This window comes from Micropterus salmoides, unplaced genomic scaffold (genome assembly GCF_014851395.1).
Source record: "Micropterus salmoides isolate LMB-PRFRI ecotype aquatic unplaced genomic scaffold, ASM1485139v1 Ms_hic_scaffold_2, whole genome shotgun sequence".
Lineage (NCBI taxonomy): Eukaryota > Metazoa > Chordata > Actinopteri > Centrarchiformes > Centrarchidae > Micropterus > Micropterus salmoides.
In genome coordinates, this window is record NW_024041150.1 from 1,168,470 (window position 1) to 1,185,770 (window position 17,301).

Here is a 17,301-nt window from a genome sequence, read left to right on the forward strand (position 1 = left end):
GAAATGAAGAGACGAGCAGTCACGTTTTAATTTCTATAAGTTTTCTTTTAATTGAGCCTTCGTCCATCCTGTCCACAACTACACAACATGGCTACCACATTATAATATTGTTTATGTGTGTGTACACCGAGAGCAAGCAGCCCCATCAAAATGCTTTACACTCTGTCAGGTTACAGTAAAATAAGTTAAAACGGTGGGTCTTTCAGGCCTGTGAAACCAGGTAAATAACAAAATCTTCCTTCCCTCCAGCTGGTACCCCTGATGGTTTGTCTGTACAGTACAGTAGCTTGACAACATTGTTTGGCATAGTGATTGTATGCCCGCTGATTTCACACTGTAGGGATCTCAGCAGGGTGGTGGTTTTAAAAGGCAGTAATATTCATTCATACCCCACAATTCCTAACTGTAAGGAGGCAGAAAGCAGTGTGTCACCCTTATTTTAAAAACTCGTACTGAGCCCGATAACATGTCAGCAGGGGGTAGAAACAGGAGCTCAGAGGGGCTGCTTTAGGAGTCGTAAAATGCAACAGTAGGTTTAGTCCAAATGTTTTAAAGACATGTTCAGTGTGTCGTATCTAAAGGGCATTCATGGCAAGTGGTAGTTTCTGACCATCAATATATAAGGATAGACAAGAGGGAGTGCAGAAAAGTCACACTGCGTCACCCCTTGTAAGGTTAGAAACTCCAGTTGGCATGAAAACTGAGAGCAGCACCAGTTAACCACCAAAAATCTAAAGATTTCCAACCTGTATCACTCTGATATTAGATTCCTTTTTTTTAGTAATAGTTTTTAAAATGATGTTGATGGTGGATGGCTCTGCTGGCAGAAAGAAATGGACAAGTGTTGTCATGGAAAACAGAATGAGACAGGTCAGGTAACCTATCACAGCTAGAAATAATGTCATTAGTTTTCTTTTCATATGAGTCAAAGTACAGATTGACAAAATAAACAAAACTTGACTAGTTTTATGTTTAGCCACTTGAACAATTTGCTCACATCCTGACCTTAAAGACGAAGTGACACTCGGTGTGAACTCACTGGCTCACAAGTAGTGCCACGTTTCCAACTCTCAACATAATTTAACCATATGTACAAATGACTAAAAATAAAACTATATTCAACATGTGCAAACCCAAAAAATTACAATAAAATGACATTAAATATTCCGATTTCTATGACTGCTCATGATGTTGCCGATTTAAGGTATGCAATGAGGTCCTGGCGCTCTCCCTTCTTCTTGATACCAGCAAAGATCATTTTAGTTCCAGGAATGTACTTCTTGGGGTTCTCCAGGTACTCCATCAAGGTTTCCTCACTCCACACAATACCTGAGAAAAGACGGTACATGGGTTTCAGATTTTAAATTTCTTTTTATGGAAATTCTTTAAATATGGAAAGCACTCTGCTAATACACGAAAAGTCTATTTAAATTAAATATTTAACATTATCTAATATATGGCAGGGTGATTAGAACACACACATTACCACAATAAGAAATTTGATATCAATAATCAGTTTATATACACCATTATAAAATTTTAAATGTCTTGATGTCAGTGTCAGACAATGATGCTCCCCATCTTCACTTGATTGATATCCAAAAAAGGTAGAAGGTTATTCAAAGCCTCATTTAACCACACATCAACTGACCTTTACTCTTGTTGGCGTCTGTGTACGAGAAGCCCTCTGCCTGCCCAGTCTTGCGTCCGAACAGACCCCAGAGGTTGGGCCCCACCTTGTGCTTCCCCCCCTGCTCTACTGTGTGGCACTGAGCACACTTCTGGACAAAAGTCTTCTTCCCTTTGTCAATGTCTCCCATAGTCAGCTGGAGAATCACAAAGTGAGGGAAAAGTGGACAGAAAGAAAAGTTACAAATGTTATTTTTTACAATTTATGATATTCTAACCATCTAAATCCTAACCCTGTTCATACTCCTAAGTGATAATGTTTGTGAATTTAATTCCATAAATACATCTACTATATATACATACTATTATTAGATCATAGTTGTGGCAGGAAGCTCATTTACTGGTCTGACCGGCGCCATCTTGTAAAGGTCATTTAAGGTGATAACTTTATCTTGCACGTGTACAGCAGCTTTCTTTACACTTCATTCAAACCCGTCATGACATTAATCTGTGCACTGGCACCCTGCCGAGGTCATTCCAGGGAAATCCAACATGCACAGGAAAATGCACCAACACACCCTTAAGGACACGTTAGCTTAGCTTCCTTTCGCTCCCCTCTGGCGTCTGTTACTTAAGAAAGACTTCCAGGCTTGTCCAGTAAATAAGGTTTGATTTGATAGTGTCACGTAATGAAGGTTTAGCTTCAACATGTTGCGCTTGTCAGTGAGTTTAAACCGGGCCAACATTAATGTGCTTAACTAAAGGGTGTGTTAATGATATGAGCAGAGGTCTGACCAGTGCTTTGCCAAAAAGGTGTTTCCTTACTTGTTCTGTGCTCAAATTACTGAATAAGCCTTTACTATGTATGAATAATCAGGTAATTAACTTTTGATAAATTAGCTTGACGTATGTTCAGAAACAAGGGACGCTTCCACTAACGTATAAAGTAGTGAAGTGGATTAAAGTAAGGACTTAATGTCACCTGGAAACACCTAAATAGGCACATTTTTGGCTCAACATCTCACCGGTTTGTCTGTCGTTACTTGACCTCAGTGTTTGCATACCCGCAGCAGCAACACCAAGACTGTTAACTAGCCAAATGTGACACATGTTGCTTGGGAAAGCTTGGATCAAAAAGCCATTTACAACAACTGGTATCATCTCAAATAGATATCCTAATGTTAAGTTAGCTTCAAAACAATGATTTCTTGTCGTATTTGACAACGTTACCCAACACACGACTGAAAGTTAACTTTCAGGTTACTGCCGTAGCAAGTTGATCTCGAGTTAACTTATATAACGTGTAACTTACACCCAGCTAACTGCAATTGTTTCTTTCTATAACGTTATTTAATGGACCATAATCTACACAAGACCTTGAACATTGTAATTTCTGAAGTAACGTTAAAGGGCGATGGTAGTTAGCGTCGGTGTCACAGCCTTAAACATGGCGGGCATAAAGCATCAAGGACATCCTGTCTAACGTTACAAACTAAAGGCAGCCTCTTTGCACAGACAGATAACCTTAGATATAACGTCGTATTTACGACCACAATTTGTATTTGACAAGATGAATCTCACTGAGATTATGTTATCATTAAAGCTAAGCCTGGTTAGCATGCTAGTAGAGTTAGCCGGGGATGTGTCAACCCCTCCAAGGATGCTTCAATGTCGGCGTCTGAGTATCGCACTCCACTGCAGTTATTAGCTACCGTAGCTAATAATGTAAATATTTAAATCAATAATTCAATCCAACATAAAAATACCACACTACAAATAATAAGGTGTAAGATGATTAACTCTTTTTAGTTCACACAAAGACAAAGCTAAAGACTAACAAGGGAGCTAACGTCAGCTAACTTGCTAACCGTTAGGGCATCCTTTTGAGTAACAAAGCCGTAAAATACAGTTTATTATCGCTGTAAGTGCTCTATGTGAAGTATAAATTCTTACCTTTTGGTTAAAATCCCTCCGGAGCAGGTATAAAACTGCGTCTCTCAGCAGACGTGCGGTTTCTGGCGGTCGTAAAGAAGGTCACTTCACTTTTACAGGCACCGGCTTTCGACGTCATCATCCGGGCTTTCCTGTGAACCGTGACGCGCTGCCTTCAATCCGGCCGAGTCTCATTTCCACAAACACGCGTTTCCTTAGCCGACTTTATATAATTAGGCCACATGTTATATGGAATTCGCTTTTTTTGGCACACAAAGCACAAATACACATACATTCAACAATAATGATTAAGAAAATTAAATATAATGTTGCAGATTTTTTCGCTACTGCCTTAAAAGATGAGACGAGGGTGCAAGAAAGGACGCGAAAAGTGCGTTTTGGTACTGACGCCCGTATTTTGTCGCATTCCCCATTCAATGGTAGAGAAAAAGGCACCTGCTGGAGGAGCCTTATATGGAGATAAATGCATTTATTTACTGTTAATATGGACAAAATTAAGTATCTACACTGCTCAAAAAAATAAAGGGACCACTAAAATAACACATCCTAGATCTGAATGAATGAAATAATCTCATTAAATACTCCTTTCTTTACATAGTTGAATGTGCTGACAACAAAATCACACAAAAATTATCAATGAAAATCAAATTTATCAACCCATGGAGGTCTGGATTTGGAGTCACACTCAAAATCAAAGTGGAAAACCAAACTACAGGCCGATCCAACTTTCATGTAATGTTTCTTAAAAGAAGTCAAAATGAGGCTCAGTAGTGTGTTTGGCCTCCACGTGCCTGTATGACCTCCCTACAACGCCTGGGGCATGCTCCTGATGAGGTGGCGAATGGTCTCCTGAGGAATCTCCTCCCAGACCTGGACTAAAGCATCCGCCAACTCCTGGACAGTCTGTGGTGCAACGTGGCGTTGGTGGATGGAGCGAGACATGATGTCCCAGATGTGCTCCATTGGATTTAGGTCTGGGGAACGGGCGGGCCAGTCCACAGCATCAATGCCTTCCTCTTGCAGGAACTGCTGACACACTCCAGCCACATGAGGTCTAGCATTGTCTTGCATTAGGAGGAACCCAGGGCCAACCGCACCAGCATATGGTCTCACAAGGGGTCTGAGGATCTCATCTCGGTACCTAATGGCAGTCAGGCTACCTCTGGCGAGCACATGGAGGAAATGCCACCCCACACCATTACTGACCCACCGCCAAACCGGTCATGCTGGAGGATGTTGCAGGCAGCAGAACGTTCTCCACAGCGTCTCCAGACTCTGTCACGTCTGTCACGTGTGCTCAGTGTGAATCTGCTTTCATCTGTGAAGAGCACAGGACGCCAGTGGAAAATTTGCCAATCTTGGTGTTCTCTGGCAAATGCCAAACGTCCTGCACGGTGTTGGGCTGTAAGCACAACCCCCACCTGTGGACGTCGGGCCCTCATACCACCCTCATGGAGTCTGTTTCTGACCGTTTGAGCAGACACATGCACATTTGTGGCCTGCTGGAGGTCATTTTGCAGGGCTCTGGCAGTGCTTCTCCTGCTCCTCCTTGCACAAAGACGGAGGTAGCGGTCCTGCTGCTGGGTTGTTGCCCTCTTACGGCCTCCTCCACGTCTCCTGATGTACTGGCCTGTCTCCTGGCAGCGCCTCCATGCTCTGGACACTACGCTGACAGACACAGCAAACCTTCTTGCCACAGCTCGCATTGATGTGCCATCCTGGATGAGCTGCACTACCTGAGCCACTTCTGTGGGTTGTAGACTCCGTCTCATGCTACCACTGGAGTGAAAGCACCGCCAGCATTCAAAAGTGACCAAAACATCAGCCAGGAAGCATAGGAACTGAGAAGTGGTCTGTGGTCACCACCTGCAGAACCACTCCTTTATTGGGGGTGTCTTGCTAATTGCCTATAATTTCCACCTGTTGTCTATTCCATTTGCACAACAGCATGTGAAATTGATTGTCAATCAGTGTTGCTTCCTAAGTGGACAGTTTGATTTCACAGGAGTGTGATTGACTTGGAGTTAAATTGTGTTGTTTAAGTGTTCCCTTTATTTTTTGAGCAGTATAATTTTATCCATACATAACTTTTCAGTTCGTTTGGGAATCATGTTTTTGGCTCAATTTAATATAAATATAAATATAAAATGTTTTGGGTAGGTATTGAAGTTGTCACTAGACATTTAAATTTAAATTCACATTTCAGATTTTAAAAAACTGAGAAAACTGTGGCACTTATCAGTAACTAGTCTTTTATAAGTATTCAAATCCCTTACTTAAGTAAAAGTGGAAATATCACAGTTTAAAATACTCTACTCTCTCTCTCTCTACTTAATACTCCAATACTTCAAGTCCTGAATTCAGAATGTTTTATATTATTTTGTATATAACAAATAGCCTCTGTGTAAAAATATTTTGATGTTGATGTAGAACCAATTTAAATACTTTGTACAACACTGGGTAGATTAGTAGCCCAGTACTGCATCATATCATGTTTTCTTATGGGAAAGTACCTATAAGTGTCAGACAAATGGAGTATTATATTTGCTTCTGAAATGTAGTGCAGTGGAAGTATAAAGTAGCATTCAATGAAAATAAAGTACAAGTACATGAAAATTGTCTTGAGCTGTTTTTTAAAAGGTGACTTTGGTGTCCTCTGACTAAAGGGAGACAGTTAAAGTTTATTATGAGTTACAACCTCAAAGTCCCCTTTAGTTTTCAATCTGGTGAAGGAGTTCAACATTATTGACTTTGTCTTCATAACTCCCTACCTCTGTCTAATAATACTCTTAGGTGCAATAAAGTAAACTAGATAATTGCAGATGGTTGGCAAAATTCACATACCACAATATAAGTTTATTTTAGGAACACAGTGAAAAGGCTGACACTTGCTATAAACACGCACACATACACCCACACCCACACACACACACACGCATGGCATATACAGATATAGATCATTCCTGAGACCTTCACCCCGCCCAGCAAACAAGTCACAAGCCTCTGACATCATATCATCAGCTGACGGCCGTATGTCTTGTTTTACTCTTTCATTCATTTTCTATTTGTCTGTGCTTATGTGTTCTTGAAGGTTTTTTAATATGCCGTCATATATATTTAATCACATCCATGAATAAAATATAGTTAGTATATTTAGTTGTTATAATTTTGTATAATCCATTAATAATATATTTTATTTTTAACATATACAAACAGGATATGTTTAACATTGTCATTATCATCATCACTATTATTATTACTATATGTTTTTCTCCCTTTCCCATAACCTGATGTAAAATACCCTACAACAAGCTTAGGGTGTCCAGGTGAAATATTTTTCTTTCTTAAAATGATTTACACTTGTGAGTGCTGTACTTATGTACAAATGTAAGGTACTTTTACTTTACTTGAGTATTTTCTTCTCAGGCTACTCTATATGTTTACTTCTGCTCCAGTAGAATTTAGACCAAAATATTGTGCTTTTTGCTTTACTATATTTATTTGACTAATTAAATTACTGTTTAATAATGAAGATTGTTGCATACAAAACGTGTAATGATAAAATACGAGTACGGCTGAAACAATAAGTTGATTAATCAATTAACAGAAAAATAAATGTTATAATGCCATTCATGCTTTTAATATTGTGAATAATTTAAGAATTTTGCACAGTTGATTGGACAAAACAGGCTTTGTGAAGGTGTCCCTTTGGTGTCTGGGTAATTGTGAGGGCATTCTTCATTATTTTCAGAATCTTTAACAAACCAAACAATCAATCAATCAATGGAGAAAATAATCAGCAGCTGCAGTCTAGTACAAAATTTGTTCCACCTCAACTAACTACAAATCAACTGTAAAATCCTGCTTTAACATTCATGCATGAGTAACAATATCCCTATCATAACCTGTAATAATAGTATGATAATAGTATGTAATAACAGTCACAGGCTACATTTTCCAGATTACTTACATACTTTTGCTTAAAATTTTCAGTGCAAGACATGTATTTGAGTATTTTAGTGTGGTATCAGCACTTTATATAGTACTAATATGCAGTACTTTTACTTAAGTAAAGGATGTGATTACTTGCTTTCCAGTGATTAGCTCTCTGCAGAGTGCTTTTACAACTCCCGTACAGTAGATGGCGGTACATTGAGGGGCGCTGCACTGAAATCTCGTTGAACTACGTTCAATGCCATTAAAGCTTTCTGAATTTTGACTCTGATTCTGATAACTCATGATTAAGTATATAAAATATTGAGATCACATGACTGATTGAAATGTTGTACTCACGATTCTATCAACTTAACACACTACCTACATCCTCCACACAAGTTGGAGTTGCCATCTTTGGACTCTTTGCTAAGCTGCAGCCGGAAGTTCCGAGGAGCCCTGAAGGCAGCACCAACGGCTACTGGCAGCATCATTCTGCTGAGTGGGAAGCAAAGATGGAGGAGTATCCTTCTAAACAAGTGACCGAAAACCTCGACGACCCTCCCAACAGCCGCCTTTTCGCGGTCACAAGTCGGTCCATAACCGAAGATGAGCTCCGGGAAAGTTTCTCTGTGTTTGGGGAAATCCAGGGGGTCTGGGTGGTCAAGGACAAGCAGACAAAGGAATCCAAAGGAATCTCCTATGTGAAATTCGCCAAGTCTTCGCAGGCCTGCCTGGCCATGGAGGAAATGCACGGCAAAGTGCTGGTGGACGGGACTAAACCCATCAAGGTAACGTTAACAGCTAGGCCACCGAGCAGCTGTGTAAGCTTAATGCAATAATATGAAAGTTTTAGTTAAAACAATGGAATCAGAACATACGTTACGTCTCGTTAGCAGCTAACTAGCTTGCTAACAAGGGGCGTTGACGTCAACAAATCAGAGGGCGACACCTGAGTTTAAGTTCGCCCGAATTAACAAACTCCACACCAGCGTTATTTGCTGAGATTGTGCGATCTAGATTTTAGTCTCCACCGCAATATAACTGAGGTGAAGTTGATGAAAACGAGCGCTTGAAAAACCCCATATACAACTTGTTTTTCCAGAAACAACGCCTCGGTTATTCAGGAAAATCCGCAAGCCTCAGTTTCATTTCACACCACGTCCTACTAAAGAAACAGTCTCTATGATGATGATGATAACAACAAGGAATGTGGATTATCTTGATTAATCAGGAGCTAGGTGAATCTCCTTTCAACTGCTTTGTAATGGGCGTCACCAGTGGTTAAAGAAGTATTCAGATCTTATATATCTCTTATATATATATCTCTTCATATCTACTTATGTAAAAGTAGTAATATCACACTGAGAAAAGGCACCACTACAAGTAATTGCATTAAAAACATTACTTAAGTAAAAGTATGTAACTATTATCAGCAAAATGTACTTAAAAGTACCACAAAAGCAACAAAAGCAACAGACACAGTGAACCTGAAGATTTTGGGGTCCCTGAATGTCTGCAGCCTTGAGTCAGTTGCACACTTCACCCAGTTGGTCATCCATCTATAATAAACTAAATCAAAATGATTGTAGGGTTTTTAATCATGAGGTATCAAGTAGTCAAAGTATACATAGTAGTGGTTGACTGGATATTTTCATTTCATACCGTGAAACAGGTAAATACGCCATGCCTACAGTCTTTTTTTAATTGCAAAATCCATCATTTATGAGGTTCTTGCTATCAATATCTGAATGTTTTGTAACTAATTACTAATTACCAATCTTTTTTTCCCCTTTCTCTGCTTGTTTGTGTAGGTGTTTATTGCCCAGTCACGGTCTTCAACAAGACACAGAGACGTTGAGGATGAGGAGCTGACCAGGATCTTCGTCATGATCCCCAAAACCTTCACAGAGGAGGACCTTAAAAACACGTTCAAAGTAACACGCAATTCTTACTTTGTCATATACCATTTCTGTGCTTTTACATCTCATTGCTTGCCTATATTTTCTTTCTTCTTTCTGCCTTTACCGTTGCCTATATGTAAAATAACTATACATATATGTGAAACTATGCAAGATAGGAAATGTCTGATAAATTAGATGGAGGTTTACAGATATTTTACCTTCACATATTAAGTGATTAAATAAATAATAGGCAGCAGGTTCATTATACCTCACACATTATCTTTATTCCTATGGTATATACCAGTGGATTCTTATTTTTATATTTTTAAAGTCATTAAAACAGTCTAAATTTAAATTTTAGACTCTCTTAAAATACTCTATATTGACTCTAACTGTTGTTTCTTGCCATATCTGATGTCCCAAACAACTGGTATAAAATGAGGAATATCCCTGGCTGTTGCCTCTGTCTGTCAATTCAATTCAAAATAGCTTTATTGGCATGAATGTGTAACAACAATATTGCCAAAGCATCATACAAACTACACAAGAACAATCAACCCCATACATTTCACTAAACAAGTAATTAAAGCGTAAAATAAAGTGTATGTGTTTGTGTTTTAAAAAAAAGAAAAATAATATAAATGAATAAAACAGTAAGTGTGTGGTGTGTGTCCAAAAAATATGTCTCTCTTTCAGGAGTATGGTGATATTGAGTATTGCGTGATCATCAAGAATAAGACCACAGGGGAAAGTAAAGGACTGGGCTACGTGAGATACTACAAACCCTCCCAAGCTGCCCTCGCTATAGAGAACTGTGACAAATGTAAGATTATGTTACATTATTTTAGTGAATCAGTATTTGTAGAAGAAGTAGCTGGAGGGGAAAAGTACTGGGAGACCTTAATTTCTACTGCACTCATACTAAACAATTAACAGAATAATTCGTTTTCAGCCATCGTGTCTTTTCACTGTTGTTGTTGCTGTGGAGATTTTTGTCTCAGAACTGTGGTGTTAATGAAGATGATGGTGTTATTAGCTTACAGAGCCATCCTGGCTGAACCTCGCACCAAGGCTGCAGCAACAGAAGAGTACACAGGGGGGTCGGCCAGAGGTGAATACATGGGCGGTGGAGGCGGCGGCGGCGGCGGCAGTGACTCCATGAACCAGTATGCCTTCCCTCTGGGTAAGCAGTTGGTTTAGATCCTAATTCACTTTCTTTTCTCTTTAAATCTGGGTTTAATGTTTCCGTTTTTTAAATTCTATGACCAGCAGTTAAAGTCAGTCAGACACCGATTCCTGTATTTCGTGTTGCTGTCAAAATGCATTATAGTTAATGGCACTTGGGAAGACATTATTACAACATTATTTAGGTTTTTTGATATTATTATATCTTAATCAATATTTAAGGTCACTCCTTTGAAGTGTTGTGTGACAGCTCAGAACAAGTAACCAGTAGCTAGTTACTATTTAAAGTTACCCTGTGGATTTGTTTAGCAATGTTTCTCTAAGTGGGTTCCCATTTCACATTATTCCACTGATCTGCAGGTGGCGGTAACACGCCAAGAAACACAGCAGTGCACCATCAAAGGCAGGGAAGAAGACTGCTAGCAAGTAAACATAGATATAAATAATGCACGTTACAAATTGTTTGTTCAAAAAATGTCACTTAAGACACTGAAAATTACCTCAAATACAAATTCAAGCAGCTGATGAGGTCAGGTTCATGGGAGTTATTAGTTATTTAGGGAGCTTATGTCCCACAGGGCATGTAGAGGATACATTTTTCTGTTGTATTGTTTCATTCACTTAAAGGTGATCCAAGAAGGGGAAGCACTTAATTAAAATGGGAACTTGCTGCAGCTTTCTCTGTCCTGTTATTGACCCGGAGGTCCCTCTTCCCTTTACAGCTGACCCTGGCAACTACCCGGTCATGGACTACCGCTCCGGTGACTTCACGCGGTGCCTGATGATGTCAACACGGGCTGCACTTTCCCAAGAGCAGATTTTTGCTTTGTTTGACATCATTCCTGGCATGGAGTACTGTGAGCTGCAGAGAGACGCTTATGGAATGAGCAAAGGTGAGTGATTGAGCACAAACTATGGGCTTAATTCATTTGGGCACAATGAAAGTGTCTTTGATAGAATATTCTAAACTAGAAGTTCACTTACTAGATTTTTCTCATGATAAATGTGTGACCTGAGTTTTGTACATAGCCTATGTGATGACACTAAAGCATCTAGTCCGATAAAGTTGCGTTATTACTTCCTGTGATATGGAAAACCATTTCAGCTGTCCCAAAAGGAGAAGTCTTTGCTTTCCACTTTAAAGAAGAGGAAACTGTTACACTGTTTAATTTCCAGACCATTTATGACCAAATGTGGGTGGCCACGCTCGTATGGAAGTTAGAGCAACAGTTAATTGTGTACTGACAGACATAAACCAAAAGGGTATTCAATTTTGTAATGATATCGAATAAATAAAATAAGCAAATCCTCATATTTAAGAAACTGGAATTGGCAGATGTCAAAGGTCAAAACATCGATTAATAATTGTTATTTGTAATTTTATTAGTTTTCTGTTGGTCGGGTGCTTGATCAGTTCGAACTCAAATCCTTCTTTCTGACAGGTCAAACTTTATTTTGGAACAAAAAAAGTAATTTTCTTTATTTCATAAAATTAAAATTGGTTCACTGTAGTTTGTAATGTTTCGTAAATGTGGGTGTTTTGTAACTGCAAATTTTAATGACTTTAAAATTAAAGCATTCAACTTAAATCTTAAAGTCTTGTTGGCTGTTTTTGTTTCCTGTGTGTCGTGTGCCTTCAGGTCATGCGTTGATTCGCTACAGTAACCTCGGATCAGCGGTTTACGCCAAAGAAAAGCTGAATGGCTTTGAATATCCACCTGGCAACAGACTGGCAGTAAATTTTGTTGACGACGGAGAGGAACGCAGCAGGTACACACACACGCACATGCATGTGTACACTTACTTACACACAACAGCATACACTCACTGTGTGTCTGCAGAAGGGTCACAATTAATGGAGGCATGAGGTAGAAATGCCCTTTAAAGTTAATATATCATTAATAAAAACTTGGGACAGATATGCCAACGATAACTAACAGTAACGTCTGCACGTATTTTTGGTAAATTTTTTATTTTTTTTATTGTTAAAAATATTCATAATGACCCCTCCCCCCCGTGGGCCATAGTGACCGGGTGGTTGTTTTCCAGAGCGCTTCGATGAAGGTGAAAAGGAGCAAACAGTCTTTATAAAGTAAACAACTAAGAACATATTCTGAAGCAGTAAAAGTTGTTGGCACCACACAGTGAAGGCATAGAGGAAGAACCCCATGCCAGTGGAAGTGTTACACAAATGTTAAGTAAAGGGACCTAAAAAGGTTTAAAGTGACCAATAAAATACACAAAGTAATTTGTATTGACCTGGCATGTTCCCTGTACAAATTTGATATCTGTAATGGAGTGTCTCCCCTTTCTGTCTGTCTGTATACAGCCTAGTCTTTAAGTAATTTGGTCACAGCAACTTAGTGGGTATGAACCAATGACGATCAGCTTGTGTTTGTGTGTAGTCCTGTAGGTCGGATGGCCATGCAGTTCGTTGCAACCCAGATGATGTCTGCAGTGTGGAACGGACCCTCGTCCAGCCAAGTAATGAAATCTCCTGTGAGTACATTAAATCAGCGCCTAAATGAACAAAGTTGTATCAGATCACCTTGCTATTTATTGCTCTTATTTGAGTTATTTTTTGCCACTGTTTCTGCTTGCTTGAGATTCACACTCTTTAATTCCTCTCAAGACTTTTTGAGGTTTCTGAACACCATTCCTGCATTTTAGTTTTATTGAATCAGTGGTGATGGGATCAAAAAATACTGTATTTGCAAAGTCACTTTCTTCATTTCTAAAAAGGTGTATTTACAAACAAATTCATCAGAATATCAGACGGATTTATGATAAACTAATCTAAACAACTGCCACAAAAAAAAAAAAAAATATATATATATATATATATATATATATATATATATATATATATATATATATATATATATATATATATATATATATATATATATATATATATATATATTGTAAGCACATCACATTTTGTCTAACCCTTTTGTCTAACTTTAGAAAACAACTCACCCTGTAAATAACAACTCAAGGTTAATTACTGTTCTGGGTAATTATTCCTCCAGGCCTCCTCTGCCATCTATAGCGTTTTACAGATTAAATAATTTATCAAATAAAAATTGGTAATTGCAAAAGGTTTAACACATTTTACCTGGGAACTGTTGTTCATAAGAATAATACAATATTTAAGCTGAATCGCTGATCCTGTGTGTTTGTTGGTATCCTCCAGGGCTTCTCTGCTGTCTCCCCAATGTCCCGGGTTCAGACAGACGTCAGTCTGCCCCCTCTGAAGAAGCTTGCGCCGCCTGACAGCAAGGCGAAGGAGCGCTTGTTTGTAGTGTTCAGCCCCTCCCCTCTGCCCCTGGATGTCCTGGAGGACGTTTTCTGGTAAATGTCCCATACGTTAAAACGCAATTTCACTTCTTTATAACATTGTAAATATATATCGTATATGTCACAAAGTACAGAAAACAGTGTGCGTATGATGGAAACAATGGTCCATTAGAGGTTCAGTCACGACTCTAAGCTTAGTTACTGCAAACAACTCTGGATGAGAGCATCAAGCGAAATGGTCTGAAATGACAATTCAATGTTAGTGAAAAGGTGCTCCAGACAATCAGCCTTAACAAATCCTGCTGCAAAATTAAACTCTGTCTCCCTTTGTCTGTCTCTCCATAGTCGCTTTGGTTCCCTTATTGAGGTCCATTTGGTTCCTGGCAGAAAGGTTGGATACATGAAGTATGCAGACAAACAGGTGAGACTCTGAACTGATGGAGGATAAGCTCTTAAATAATGAAAGAAGTGAAGTTATGAAAATAGAGAAGATTGCCCAAGTCTTCCCTCTTTATGTTCATCTCTGTCTCTCTCTTTCAGTGTGCAGATGAGGCCATGGCAGTGCTCCACGGTCGGGTCGTCAATGGAGTAAAGATGAAGGTGATGCTGGCTGATCCTCCCAGAGAAGAATCTCATAAACGTCCTCGTACCTACTAGGACCGCGTGAAAGAAATGACCGGTAAGTTCCAGGTTTTCTCCTGCAGGGAACACCAGTATGAATAACTGGACAATTGGATGCCCAAGTATTTTGGTAACAAAGTAATAGTGTAAGTGTATTCTGGGTGAGGCCTGTTACATGGCTTGTGCCTGCGACACACTCACGCATACATTTCTCATATATTCTTGCTGAGGACATTTCTTAATGCTACCCCAGCGTGTGTTGCAGTTATCATATGCTTCAGGTAGACGTGCAGAACAAACAGACAATACAGTACAGATGTTCTTTACAAACATCAATCAGCCAATCAAAGTCTTAATTTAGCATACGAAATGTGGTGCAAATGGTGGAAAGTTATGTGCTGTATCAGTGCAAACACAGAAACACGCTCAGTGGCAGTTTGAGGAGACCTCACAGTAACTGTATGATGATGGAAATGTAGTCTACAGTCTATAACTGAAAACAAAACGTAATTTAACCTGAGATGCAGTCACTACAACTGCATCATACAACGTAGTACTGTGATGTCACATGTATAACATCAGGTATTCCTAATTATAACTTAATACTCTCTGGCTGAACTTGCAGATTCATTGCCCTCTGTGACACAAGCCTTTAAAAAATGACAAAGAAAGCTTGTTAGCAGGGCTTTCCCCTAGTCTACCACCATGCTGCCTCCGTTACATGGTGTTAGATTATATTATGATGCAGTTTCTGTACATAAAATACAGTAAAAAAATCAAGTTTTACCTCCCAGTGAAAATTCTTTGTAGACTGTGTGTCAGAGCTTCCGTCTTGACAAGCCCACCAGCAGTCTTCTTACACACCTGTGCGCACCTGTCAAACTGTTATTGGCCGTTCGTACGGGAAGCAGTTCTTTGACAAGATGTCAACAAGTTTCTGATGACAGTTGTTTCTCTTCCTGTGAATAACACTGCAGCTTCTTGTTCCCTGTAGGCGACTCTTGTCATGACACAATGACACCTGACCTGACAGACCGACCGACCGACATCGAGACCTTCACCCGACCTCTGACACGACCTTTGACACCTGTCTGACCTTACTTTTGGGTCAGTGACCTTGCTGTGACTCACTGATATACCAAGTACACAGAAGCATCCACTACTAAAATGGAATCATATGCATTCTGTGAACAGAAGCAACAACGCCAGTTTGTGTAGTTTGTGGTGAGTGTCGTGCTTTTTACGCAGACTACTGAATTCATTTTAAGTTTAAAAGTTTTGTAGTTCAGGAGGTTGGCAGTATTTTCTTCTTGAAGAACTGTGGGCAGGAGGCTGCACTCTGTTGAGGAGCTAAAAAACAAGATTTGTAAAGCTGGATCTAGACAGTTTTGTTTTTCACACCTGGTCCTTCCTTTTTTTTCTCTTATGGTATGACCTGTAATCTCATTTCCAGCTTAGTGCAAATGTGTTTACCAGATTCACTGTGAACTGTTGTTTCAGTAAAAATAAAGATCAGGTGAACACACATTCAGTTTGTCTTGTCTCTTTTGTAGCTGCAGGTGAATAACTGGACAGTTATGTTTTAATAAAAAATTTCGTTATGTGAAATGTAAAAAACTGTCTGTCTGTCCTGGATGACAGCTTAAAGTTCATCTTTGAATCTTTTTTTTTGTTGTCTGAAAATGTGCCAGATCTCTTGTTGTATTTCTTTCATGTGATTGTTTTGCTAAATAGATGTTATTCTTCAGAATAGTGGTGGAATAAAAAGAAAGTATGCTAAATGGAATCAATGGGACAATGTGTATGCAGAGGGAAATGTAAATTATGTAGATTTTATGGGACACATACCAAGTCTTTGTCAAATCACTGCCAGCTGCCTATTAAATTACTAATTTTCTGAATATGGATGACAGCTGCTCAACAAGCCTCCCCCCGGTAGGTATGAGTGTGTGACAGTTGTAAATGTGGTAGGCTGACATTTTTATGAAGCTATATTAGTTTTTCAGGTTTAATCAAGACGATACTTCACTTACATGTAAATCTGGGCCACTTCAACGATGTGTGTGTATTAGTGATAGACTGATTAATCGGCCGATGCCTGCTCTCAGAAGGCCAAAAACACAAGATGTCTGAAGACAAATTTGCAGGCACTCTTTTCAGTGTGACTGCTGTGGAATGATCATAGCGATGGTTTTGAGCCCTAAATGTCCTCAGTCACCACCGTCTTTTGGAAATGTTAACACTTCTCATAAATGACAGCCGGCCTAATGAAAGACCATTACCGGCTAGCTTTAAATATATATGGTAATACTGTAGAGAATAATGCAGTTGAATGACGTCACTTCTGACAAACTATCTCGCTCTCCCTTAAACACCAGTCACGTTCTACAATGTACTTTTTTATTTCATTAATTAATTAAAAGCCCACATAAAACAACGTTACTGGCTAAGATAATATGTATGTTAGATTGTTTTCTGTATGGAATAATAGAAATATACATGGCATATCAGTTATCGGCCACTCTGCTCTGTAAATATCGGTCAACCACTAATCTGTTTACTTTGATTACCCTCATGATGCGCCAGCCATGTAATCATTTTAGGCAGAATGCCATGATTAAGAACCCTAAAAGCATTTTGATCTGAAGAAATGCAGTTTATATTCAACATCAATGGCATTGCTTTCAGGCCACAGACCTTCAGGGACCCCAAAATCTTTAGGTTCACTGTCTCAGTTGGCAATTTGATTATGTGCAAAAAAATTTTTCTAATTAAC

General features: G+C 39.1%; 2 protein-coding genes across 3 annotated transcripts; one reads left to right on the forward strand and one right to left on the reverse strand.

The window, feature by feature from the left end:
* Window positions 1-24: 24 nt before the first annotated feature.
* LOC119912565 (cytochrome c) lies at window positions 25-3,736 on the reverse strand. Its single transcript, XM_038731804.1, has 3 exons — window positions 3,583-3,736; window positions 1,652-1,826; window positions 25-1,329 (listed from the first exon to the last, which is right to left on the reverse strand). The coding sequence occupies exons 2-3, from the start codon at window positions 1,818-1,820 to the stop codon at window positions 1,184-1,186; spliced, it is 315 nt and encodes a 104-aa protein (XP_038587732.1). The 5' UTR covers window positions 1,821-1,826; window positions 3,583-3,736; the 3' UTR covers window positions 25-1,183.
* Window positions 3,737-7,847: 4,111 nt separating this feature from the next.
* Window positions 7,848-16,052, forward strand: LOC119912129 (RNA-binding protein 45-like). Of its 2 annotated transcripts, XM_038731144.1 has the most exons (12): window positions 7,848-8,306; window positions 9,330-9,452; window positions 10,116-10,242; window positions 10,456-10,602; window positions 10,965-11,030; window positions 11,327-11,497; window positions 12,245-12,374; window positions 13,010-13,103; window positions 13,801-13,958; window positions 14,250-14,325; window positions 14,445-14,583; window positions 15,520-16,052. In XM_038731144.1, the coding sequence occupies exons 1-11, from the start codon at window positions 7,863-7,865 to the stop codon at window positions 14,559-14,561; spliced, it is 1,653 nt and encodes a 550-aa protein (XP_038587072.1). In that variant the 5' UTR covers window positions 7,848-7,862; the 3' UTR covers window positions 14,562-14,583; window positions 15,520-16,052. The 2 variants fall into 2 exon arrangements, with proteins under 2 accessions (XP_038587072.1, XP_038587073.1); XM_038731145.1 differs by lacking the exon at window positions 10,965-11,030.
* The last annotated feature ends 1,249 nt before the right edge of the window (window positions 16,053-17,301 follow it).

Coding starts and splice junctions, on each gene's coding strand:
- LOC119912565 (XM_038731804.1), bottom strand. CDS start 1,820: ATGGGAGACATTGACAAAGGGAAGAAGACTTTTGTCCAGAAGTGTGCT. Junction 1,330..1,651: donor AGACGCCAACAAGAGTAAAG/GTCAGTTGATGT, acceptor GTCTTTTCTCAG/GTATTGTGTGGAGTGAGGAA.
- LOC119912129 (XM_038731144.1), top strand. CDS start 7,863: ATGTTGTACTCACGATTCTATCAACTTAACACACTACCTACATCCTCC. Junction 10,243..10,455: donor TATAGAGAACTGTGACAAAT/GTAAGATTATGT, acceptor TGGTGTTATTAG/CTTACAGAGCCATCCTGGCT. Junction 13,104..13,800: donor GCCAAGTAATGAAATCTCCT/GTGAGTACATTA, acceptor GGTATCCTCCAG/GGCTTCTCTGCTGTCTCCCC.